This window comes from Gastrolobium bilobum, unplaced genomic scaffold (assembly GCF_033153095.1).
Source record: "Gastrolobium bilobum isolate Gb01-03AN ecotype WA unplaced genomic scaffold, APGP_CSIRO_Gbil_v1 utg6129, whole genome shotgun sequence".
Classification (NCBI taxonomy): domain Eukaryota; kingdom Viridiplantae; phylum Streptophyta; class Magnoliopsida; order Fabales; family Fabaceae; genus Gastrolobium; species Gastrolobium bilobum.
This window is the reverse complement of record NW_026895895.1, coordinates 719,187-731,150: the sequence shown is the minus strand read 5'-3', so window position 1 is coordinate 731,150 and position 11,964 is coordinate 719,187. Positions and strand designations below refer to the sequence as shown.

At 32.3% G+C, this 11,964-nt stretch overlaps 1 protein-coding gene across 1 annotated transcript; it reads left to right on the top strand.

Annotated features, from left to right (window-relative positions):
* Positions 1 to 4,764: 4,764 nt before the first annotated feature.
* LOC133296654 (cytosolic endo-beta-N-acetylglucosaminidase 1) lies at positions 4,765 to 11,964 on the top strand. Its single transcript, XM_061495692.1, has 11 exons — positions 4,765 to 5,146; positions 5,672 to 5,809; positions 6,353 to 6,462; positions 6,557 to 6,668; positions 6,767 to 6,874; positions 7,210 to 7,322; positions 7,558 to 7,639; positions 8,348 to 8,428; positions 9,177 to 9,229; positions 9,770 to 9,905; positions 10,459 to 11,964. Exons 1-11 carry the CDS (start codon positions 4,775 to 4,777, stop codon positions 11,191 to 11,193), a joined length of 2,040 nt encoding a protein of 679 aa, XP_061351676.1. The 5' UTR covers positions 4,765 to 4,774; the 3' UTR covers positions 11,194 to 11,964.

Below are 11,964 nucleotides of genomic sequence, written 5' to 3'. Positions count from 1 at the left end.
TGGTCTACCTTTGACTTTGAGCGCACACATCATCGGATATATTATTCTCCGTACTCTGTTCGTTGGGGTTCTACAATATCACAGGCGCTTCTTATATGTATATATATTCGGTAGGATTATATTATATGTATATTTTTAAACGGTACTATATTTAAGAAGTTGGGCTCGATTTCCAAAGTCTTTTTGAACTGTGACTCTGATTTTATCAGTCGGTATATAATAAAAGTTTTATAATTTTCATTTTACATAAGAATTGAAATCTTTCTATATAATTTTTGATATTGAAATCTTTCTACACATTCTTTGACTTTCGTACTGATGATTCATTCTACACGTAATTTTTTGTAACCTATTAGTCTCACATATTTTTTGTTTCTACAATATAAAATTTTAATTCTTATGTAACTTCATAATTATAAAACCCATATAATAAAATTCTTTTGAATGTCCTCGAAGAATAGTTCTTTCACTTCTTTGGACTTGAACGTTCATTTTAATCTCACGTTATAAACTGATTATTTTAAAAACAAAAAATATTATCGGTTGAGCTCGTAAGGATTTATTTGTTGTCTTGGATTCAAATTCTACTTCAAACAAATTCTTAAAAAAAATTTAAGAACCATAAGAATTTTTTTCTTCTCGATAAGAGATTAGTCTCATTTAGAGGGGTAAATAGACTAGGTCGACCTAAGAAGGCTATGACATAGCTTATATTATAATAGACTTAGTCTATTACAAATAGTCAAATAAACATACTTAGGTGTTTAAAAAGAATCTATTTAAAAAGTTGGTCGTATGTTGTTTTTGTACATATCAGGCTTATAAGCTTACAGACCGGCCTAATATTATCTATTTTAACTACAATTATTATTTTAATAATTTTAAATAATAAAATATTATTTTAATTATTATTTTAAGTAATATATCATTTTAGTTATTAGTGACACAAGCCCACAGCCCAGTTGATCCACTCCTTTATTTTATTATTTTTTTAAAAATATTTTAATTGATTTATTGCTTCGCAACTAATCCAATTCAGAGCGAGTCCAGGATTAAGGCTTTAAATCCCTCGTGCATATTCAGTTAAACTAGGCTGGACACTTATTGACTCTAGCTAGCTCTTGTGGCACATGAACTTGGACAATGTCTTCTATCGGTCCAATACAAGCTAAAGAGCTTGTAGAATGCAGGCCCATGACTTAGTGGACCTCGTAGACGAAATCCACTAATATTTCGTTGGCAGGTTCACTTTATATTTTGTTTGAACTTATATTTAATGTATTTCGATACTTAAATGAAATTATATTCTTATATTTTAATGGATTTATATATTAAAAAAAATGATAAATGATAAAAATTATTTAATCTAAGCTAATTTAGATTAAAATAGATCACATTTATATATCAAATAAAACAAACCAGATTTTAAATATAAAATATTTATTAAATTAATTTTTTCTCATGATTAATTAAATTTAATTTTCGAACTCCTTAATATAAGAATGAATTTAAATAAAAATTTTAAGCTTATTTTAAATATATATATATATATATATATTTTAAATTGTCTGATTAATATAATTTTCTATACATATTTTTATTAATAACTATGAGTCAATGCAAATAAATTGATACTAGTCAATGTACCATGGGCAAGACACCGTACATAGTATGATAGTACAACAGTTTCATTTTCCATAATATGACAATTATTATTTTTTATTGAAAATCGTCTAATTATTATAATTTTTTTGAGTAAATACCATTTTTGGTCCTCAGCAAATTTCACGAGGTCCGTTTTAGTCCCTATCAAATAAAAAGATCCAGTCCCTAAAAAATTCAAAATGGACCCATTTTAGTCCTTTTGAGGACTAATATGGGTCTTTTTTGAATTTGTGAGGGACCACAATTTCAACTAAATGAGTTCATTTTGAATTTCTTAGGGACCACGATAGGCCTTTTTATTTTCTAGGGACTAAAAGGGGAATCGTGAAATTTGCTGAGGACTAAAAAGGATATTTACTCTAATTTTTTAAACATATTTTACCTAAAAATACGACTAATGCAAATCAAAATTTATATAAGTCAAGTACCATAGGTAGGGGTGCTAAACAAATCAGGAGCCTTTGAGGGGCCTTTGGCTCGACTCGTGAAAGTCTGAGCTTACATGTCTAAAATTGGTTGTTGGCACAAGCTTGGACTTTTATAAAAGCTCGTTCAATAAAAAGGTCTCAGACTCCAATTTAAAAGCTCGGCCTTAAAGCCTCCCAGGCTGACCTAGTATATTAATTTTTATTTATATTTTTTATTTTGTATACTACTTGTAATAGCTATCTCTTTCTTCTCAATCCATTTCTCTCTATTTTATTGGTTAAATAGACATTTTGAATGATTTTGTTGTATATTATGTTGTTTGGATATAAATTGAATTTATGAATATTTATGGAATTACTAGGGTTGTTGATTGTATATTCTGTTTGGATAAATTTTTGTTGTCTTATTTTTTTAACAGGCTAAACAAGACTTTTATTTTTTGTAAATAAGTCAGGCCAGAGGCCGATAGTTATATTTATAACAGGTAACAAACTTGGTCAGACTGACACATTTAAAAACAGACATAGCCTTTTAAGACCAAAACTCGGCTCGGCCCGACCCGTTAACACCCCTAACCGTAGGCATGACACCATATATAGCAAATTACTTCCGTTTTCCATACTACGACAATTATTTTCAAAAAATGTCTGATTATTATAATTTCGTAAACATATTTTGATGAGTTTGATCTTTGACATTTTAAATAATATAAACTATGTAATTTTAGAAGAAAGATAGACACAAAAAATAAAAATAAGGGAGGAGAGAGTGAGTGGATTTTTTTTTAATTTAAATTTTAAATAAAAAATTTGTTTTATATCTGTCTCTCCTTCTTAAAATTACAAACATTTTTCTTATAAATATGAGTCAATGCAATTCGATTGATATGAGTCAATAAACCATGGGCCCTAGCACGCATCTTTCCTTTTCGGTCCCATGAAATTTCTTGGAAAGTAGGAGTTGGTAACCCGCATTAATTGTCATTTGAAAAGTCTGGACTCGACATAACATTAAAGTCGGAAAAAATGGGAATGAATTTTTCCAATGTCTCAATTATTTACGGGATTCATAAGAATAATGTTTTAGGAAAATGATGATATAATGTCGCCGGTTTTTCTTAAAAATAAAAATAAAAATACAACCACACATTTCCGACAGATCCACTGTAACATGAACAAATTATAACCCATTATTTATTTCAGAAAATATTTCTACAATATAGATAAATTATTTATATTTACTCTCAAAATGACATTGTTTTGGAATTGAAAAATTAAAAAGATTCTAATTATAAAGACAAAAATAATCTTAAAATAAATTAAAATTATAAGTAATATTTTTAACGAAAAATAATAGTAATATTTTTTTAAGTATTTTTTATTATTTGATAAATATTTATATTAGCTAGTCTCACTAAATAGTTAGACTTTTTTTCATATTAATAAGACTAATGAAATTTTAATTACTAATAACAAAGGATTAAAAAAAAGTGCTGCTTCCTACCAAAACAACAAGTGCTGCCAATATTTCTCAATTACTAATCAATGACTTAATGAATAGAAATTATATAACTAAAGTTTAAAAAAGTAAAAAATATAAAAAAAATATACTTAAACGATATAAATAAAAAATCAAATGAATAAAAATAAATATGTTAATATAAAAAAATATAAGAAGCAAAATTTAAATATATAAAATCTTACTTAAACCAAATTAAATTCTTAAAATTTTGTCATAATTCCTTACTCTATAGTCTGTCACTGGTCAAACTTCCAAGTTATATACACACTCTCGCACTTCAGTAATGGTAAAGTCATTGATGATTGATGGTACTCTGTTTTGGATGAAATTTCCCACCAAAAGATATGAAAATCTGGTGAAGTTACTTTTTTTTTTCAAAAAAAAAAAAAAAATCTTTTTAAAGAATTTTATGTGTTTGGATAACAATTTAAAAAAAAAATTAAAATAGTAATTTTTTATATAAAGTCACAATTCCTTGTTTCTAAAAAAAATAGAAGTTAAAAGTTAAATATTTTTTTTTTAAATCTAATTTTATCTCAACCCCACTCCACCCCACTACCACCATCACATATCCATTAGTTTTATATATTAAAAGTGCTTATTAACTTTTAAATTTTAAAAAAAAAATCATTCTAAAAAAAATAAAGCATAAAAATCCTTTTTTAAAAATGCATCCAAACTGGTGAATAAATGAGGTGCGTCATAGTAATAGGTTAGGTTTTGAGTAATTTAAAAAAAAAAAAATCGCCTTTTATTTGATAAAATTATACAAAAAGAATTTGATTGTAAATTATTTTAAAAAGTGACATGTCCTTTTTGTTTAGCAATTAAAAAGAATTTAAAAAATAAATAAATTGATATCTCGTTTCCAAAATTGTTTGACGTTTGATCATGCGCTGTTGTGAATACATAACGATTAGTGGAAAAATTTCTATGTAAGCATGACTTATTGTAGATTGACTACAGAGGTCAAGGTTTGTCCACATGCATGCCACGTGATACCAATGGTGACTTGGTCTTGTCGTGTTGTGTACATCGCTGTAAGTAACTTGTTACGGTTTATTGGTTCCTCGTCTTCTTTTGAGTCTATAATATATTATATAACGCGCCAATTCTTGGACTGTGCAAAACGTACTTGTTTTCGTTCTCCAAAGCCTAGATGTCTCACTCCATTTCCATGTCTGAATTTGATCCTAAGAAACCCTCCGTGCCCATATCTTATCCAATCAAGACCCTCAAGGAGCTGAAGTCTCGTTCTTATTTTGAGTCCTTTCACTACCCTTTTAACAAAGCTTCTGTTTCCAATATTCAAAGTGGCTCTTCTGCTTTGCCCAATCGTGGTAGATTACTCGTGTGCCATGATATGGCTGGGGGGTATTCAGATGATAAGTGGGTTCAGGGAGGCACTAACGCTGATGCATATGCCATATGGCATTGGCATTTGATAGATGTTTTTGTCTACTTCTCTCACAACTTGATCACTCTTCCTCCTCCTTGTTGGACTAATACAGCTCATCGCCATGGCGTTAAGGTACTTGCTTGTACTGAATTTTAGCTTTGGCTTTTCACTCGTTTTCATTTTATTGTGATGGGTTTATGTTAGTTCTTGAAATTGGTGAAGTTGAGGTAGAAATTATCTATTTATTTATTTTTTGGGGGGTTGGTGTGTTTGTGGTTTAATCTTTAACATTAGGCTTTTTTACATGACCAAGAGTTGTTGAATATTAGTTTTTATGGCCATATTGTATATCAGCTTTAAAAATTTGACATATGAATCTTAGTTTTTTGGTGCTCCTAAAGTTGGTTTAGATTAACTGATATGAGATTAGATGGCAAATCTAGCCAAGATTCTTTTCTAATGTTTTGTGGGCAACTTCAGGGCTTTTGGAGGTTGTTTCTTGGACATGTTTCTAACATTATTTATTGCTCAATTTTAAATCAGAATAAGCAGATAATTCCGTTGAATCACCCGTCTTATAACTAGTTTCGAATTGAATAACTGCAAAAACTTTTAACTTGAACTTTCTTGTTTGTAATTGTACCCTTAATCTCTTAGGTGCTGGGGACTTTCATCACAGAAGGGGATGTGGGAAGGGCTATGTGTAATGAACTGCTTTCAACAAAGGAGTCCACACAAATGTATGCAGAACATTTGGCAGAGCTTGCTTTCAATTTAGGCTTTGATGGGTGGCTGGTAAATAATTCGTCATCTCTGTGTGCTTACGATTAGAGTTTATATAAATATCTATTAATCTTTATATTATATCTAAGTTTTTAGAGAGGGCGAACCGGAACAGTGATAAAACTGTTCTTTTGTGACTAAAAGGTCACGGGTTCGAATCCGGAAAACAGTGTTTTTGCAATTATTTGCAAGAATTGCCCTTATTATATATCTAAGTTGGGGAGTGGTTTTTTTTATTATATCTAAGTTGATAATAGATTTCCGTTCACTTTCATGATATCGATTTTATTTTATCTATGTAGTTCCAAATTTATTCTTCTAGAATGGCGAGTTCAGGTTCTATGAAATTGGGCTCTTATACTGAAGCTGCATGAAGATTTGTTTTACCTAACTAAATACCGCCAGAAAACAGAAATGAATAGGTTCTACTAGGAAAAATAAGTAGTGTCTCTGCTGCAACTAAAGTTTGCAATAACTTAAATTTTTCTTCTATTACCTTACAGCATGACATTTTTGTATTCTTTTCAAGACTCAAATAGTTGCACTAAATTGCAGATGAATATGGAGGTAAAATTGGACCCGGGGCAGATTTCTAATTTGAAAGAGTTTGTCAACCATTTGACATTAACAATGCATTCTTCAGTGCCTGGATCGTTAGTGATATGGTGAGTATTAGAAGATACACAATTTTTGTACTTCTTTCACTGCAATGGATGGTCTCCCAGCAATTGACTTTTGTATCTTTTCTTGATCATTTAGGTATGACAGTGTCACTATTCAAGGTGATTTATGGTGGCAAAATCAACTAAATGAACATAATAAACCTTTCTTTGATATATGTGATGGGATATTTACAAATTATTCATGGGAGGTATTGCTTTTGTTGCCCTGGCATGCGCCTGTGATACTGTTGTTTGATCAATTGTAACTTTCCTTATAGTTAATTTTATTATTAAAAATACCATGTAGGAAGACTATCCAACGCGATCTGCTGCTGTTGCTGGTGATCGAAAGTTTGATGTGTACATGGGGATTGATGTATTTGGAAGGAACACATATGGTGGTGGACAGTGGAATGTATGTGGTCTGTGTGATATACACTTCTTATTTGATAGTTTCATGTTACGTATTTATTATCTCAATTTCAAGCTTTATTTGGAATTAAACATTTAATTGTCCTGAGTGAAATTGCAGTATTTGTTCTGTAAGACTCATGATACTTGTAGCTAATACCCTTTTGTTTTTACCAAAAAGTTAATCAAATCTGTTTTGTACAATGGCGAATTTCATTTAAAATATATATATGAGACGCCAAATAATAATGGACAGGTATTAGTCTATGATTGGTAAAGTGCAGTAGGGATATGTGTTTTTTCTAGTGCTTTCTTGACTCTATATTATGGATGTGCCAGACAAACGTTGCTCTTAATGCAATAAGAAAGGATGATGTCTCTGCTGCAATATTTGCTCCCGGCTGGGTCTACGAGTCTAAGCAAGCACCAGATTTTGAGACTGCTCAGAATCGGTAATGTTTAGCTACCAGTTTTACAGTAACAGATTAAAGTTATTAAATAACAAATTTTCCCTTTCCTCCAAATCTCATGCCACAAAATTTGAAACATTTTCTTGAATTTTCAATATGTTATAGTAGTGGATACCAATTTTATATGGTCAATTTTTATTTTTTATAAATATTAATGATGAAGATCAAACCTTGATATAATTAATTCCATAATCATTGCCATACATTTGGATTGCAGTTGGTGGGGTCTTGTGGAAAAATCATGGGGCATCCTGCGAAAGTATCCTGGAGCACTACCATTCTACACAAATTTTGATCAGGTTAACAAATTTAATTATTGTCACCTTTTCAGAATGTTTCTTCCCTTTTCTTCTTGACATTTTTTGTGTGTGTGGTGCATTTGGAAGCCTGCTGATATGAATTAAAGGTCCAAGATAATTTGTCTACGTTGAATTTGACATGATTTCTATTTAATTTAATTAAATAGAATAAAATGTGAATACCAAGAGGCAAATGTGGGTGTATTTGAAATATTTTACGGCATAAAAGAAGGAACTTCCATTATTCACCTTTAGCTTAGTTGAATGCACTGAAAAATTTACTGGATTTTAATGTGTATCATATATAATTTGTTACCTCCTAAATGATTCTCTTTGGCAGCCTTACTGGTTTGTTAAACTCTTAACTGAAACAATGCAACTGGTCCATGAGGTTGATATGGGTTTGCATATTTTTTATAAGCCAACGTTGTGGGAACATCTTACTTAGAGCATTTGAGACTTGAGAGTGGTATCTAATTATCTATCCCTCAGTTTGTCTGTGGTTAGATATTAGGCCTAGCCCCCTTTGTTTCAAGACATTCTTTATAAATAATTCACTCAATACAATCTATATGAGATGCTTCACATTTTTTTATGGCTTGCTGATACTACTTTTGTAACTAGATCATAATGGAGAAGCAATGCACTTTAGATCAGATACTTGTGTATCCTGATCTTTCAAATGTTGCCATTCTTTGTTACTTTCAGGGACGCGGTTATCATATTTCAGTTGACGGAGACAAAGTATCAGATGCTACTTGGTGCAACATCTCTTCCCAAGGCATTCAGGTATGCACCTTGTCAGGCGGGCCCATGGGGAGCCCATGACGACAGATCCACCACCAATGGACTAAGTTAGAGCAACCATATCAAGTGGGTCCGACATCATGTTACGCTGGTGGAGTACTTTGAGCCTAGGTACTCGGTTGAGGAGAAGCATATCAATGTTAGGTTTCACACTTGAGGGGAGGACTGTTCGGATATTCAATGTAATGAGTCTCATATTGGTTGATAATGGGAGGATCAGTTTTGGGTTGAGATGTGGTATCGGATCCACTTAATATGGTGGTGTAGCCCTAACTCATTGGTGGTGGTTCCCTACCACGGGCTCCCCATGGGCCTGACATACCTGATAAAGACTCTTTCTATTGTTGGCTCAATTATTTACAATCCTAATAGATAGGGAACTAGAAAAGAATCTATATGCACCGTCTTTTGAAATCTTCTTTGTCATTTCTGATATTAAGGGCCTGGTTTTAAGTAACATCATTTAATAAATCTGGAATGACAAGTTAAATATTGTGATTATTTGAGAAACACATATTTATCCCAAATCTCCAATTTCATTGTCAATATTACTTTTCTTGTGCAATGGATGATTGAATGACAAACTTGTTTTCCTTTAATCATAACTATACAATATATCATAGCCATGTCTGTTAATCATGAGGCCTTCATTGATTATACTGTCTTAGGGATACTGGTTTTTAAGAGTTTAATTATATCCTAACTCGTATAGTCGTATACTTGTGTGCAGCCAATCCTTGACTTTGCTGATTCTACAACAAATTCTATTCAACTTCTTGTGGAGTAAGTCTGATATATAGATTCATTGCAGAAAATTCATTGTAGGTTCTGTCTTTCTTTATTGAATTTGGAAGGCCTATCCTGGTGACCTGAGAATAGAAATATGATCAATTATTATATATTGCTTCAATTCTGTGGCCATCAATGGCAGAGCCACTCGAAGGCACCAGCTAATTTTCAAAAATGCTACATATTTTCTTTAATATTATGATATAGCTTTGGTATTGGTTAGGTTTTAAAAATAATACAACATTGGTACTAGCTGGATTTTACTAGTTGGGTCTTTTGACATTGGCTGGATCTTTTTCCTGGCTTCGCCACTGGTGACCATCCGTTGGAACTTCTTTATTAGAGTTTGATGGCTGACCTGATAGTGTGCATTATTATATATTTAGTTTTTTTTGTAATATTACCACCTTTCATGATTTTGAATGCCACCTTTCTTTTCTATTCTTCTATTTTAAATCAAGGTATTAAATTACTACATTTCAGAGCTAGTTCTGACAAGTCTTAAGTATTTGTTGTCTTGCTTATGAAATGTAGCTTGAAAGAAGAATCATATAGTGGAGGGGGAAACATTACATTCAAAGGTTCTCTTGAAGGGGATACTTACTTCAAGAGGAGAATCTTTCAAGGAGACTTTATTCTAAGCGAGTTGCCTATCCACTTCAATTATTCTGTAAGCTATCACCTCTATCAAAATTGCTGAAAAACCTGCGCATCAATCTATCCTCAAGTTTGAAGTATGCTGAGGAGGTTGCATGCCCATCTCTAACATGCCTCTTATCCAAGATTTGGGCTTGAAGCATGAACAATATATAGACCCACCTACCTTGTGTAAAAATTCAACCTTTTTTTTTTTTTGAGAAACGGGGGTGACAAGATCAAACTTTAGACTTCTTGGTTGTGAAGGCTCTAATACCATCTCAAAAGCTTAAGTTTTTATGTGAAGGCATGAATGGTTTTATACTTTTTTATCCATTAACAGCATCCTCATCTAACCTGAAATAGATGTCAATACAACAGTCTAACTGGAAATTTAATAAAATTTAGTTTATCTTTCTTAGGGAACTGTATCTAGTTACTTGAGAGAAGGGAAATGGGGTATCTTTCCTTGACCAACGGTATAATGCATATTCAGACAATTTCACGAAAATTATATACAACTTGATATTCTTATCAGAGCCCTCTTTCTTAATCTAGTTCGCACCTGAAATCCGTGACAATTGCAGGTGAAATCTGATAGCAATTCTTCATTGGGACTAGTACTCGAGTTCACTTCCACTATCAATGAAAGAATGTCTATACTACTCACATCTCAGGGAATGAATCATCTCTCAAGCAGATTTAGCAAAGTAGTCCCAACAAGCGAACACAAGGGAAATGCCCCTGGATGGGTTATACACGAAGGCACAATTGAAATGAATGGATACATTTTGACAGAAATCCATGCTTTGTGCTATAGATCAGATGCTCCTTCCAATGAACTGAGGCTGAAAGCCAGACCATATGGCAGTGATCGTACTTTGGCTTCTCCAACAGGTTATTTTGCGGTTCTTGGCCATATAACAATCAAGACTTCTGACTATAAGCCAGATTTTCCCGTGTCTACTTCCTGGTTAGTTGCTGGTGACTACATCAATTGGAAATCAGGTCCTCAGGATTCAAAGATCCTTGATGTTAAAATTTCTTGGAAACTGAAAGAAGGAAAGAATTTTGCATTTCCACACTATAACGTGTATGTGGTGAAACTATCAAAACAAGCAGATATTAATCCAAGCACAACATTAGAACATGTGCAGGAGTACCTTGGAGTTGCACAAGTAAACTGCTTTTATGTTTCTGACCTCGAAGTTCCTCCTAGCACTTCTAGTCTCAAATTTATCATACAAGTCTGCAGTTTTGATGGGACAAATCAGAATTTGTCCGAGTCTCCTTATTATCAATTGGAGGTAGAAGCTCCTTAATTTGTCATTTGGAATGCAACACTAGTTCCTCCTATTAAGGAAGTATCCATCATGGATATTGATTTGGATTCTATACGCTGTGCTTATGCTGCAGAGAGGAACAAAACTGAGCATATTTTGCTGCTTCTTAAGTTCATACTTTATGTACAATTAACAGGGCCTAATAAGTCGCTTGAGATCATTCAGATCCTATGGAACTGTAAACCAACTGCTTGTTCATTTCGTTTATTTATTTATTTGTAGATTTAGTCAGAAAGCATAGTGCGTTTTTTGTGATAAAAAGCACTAGTATCCTACAACCTTAAATTGTCCAATATAGTATGCCACACGTCTAAACTTAGGGGACTGAATTAACAATGGTTTTCCAAAGACTAGGAAACAGTAACTGTGAAGGTTCAATGCTCCAAGCTGTGCAATTTTAAATATTTGAAGTTACAGCAAAACGGCTTTGTTCGTGTAAACATGGCGGCGGGCAAGAATTATTATAGATATGCATAGCTTCTAGTTCAATATAGCGTAGCCCCTTTTTTTCTTTGTGTGTGTGTGCATAATGTCCATTCGTTTGGTATTGTAGCAAAGTGCCAGAAAATCTTACTTTGACTTAAATAAGTGAAAGAAAGAAGAAAGTCAAAGAGAAGTGAACTGAAGAGGGATGGGTTAGTGACTTAGTGGCATATGAATTCCAAAACAAAACTTCTTTTGGGAGTATTGTCCTCGAGCCTCAAAAGAGAAATGAGGTTCCCACTATCACTTTCTTTGTCTCCACAAAGA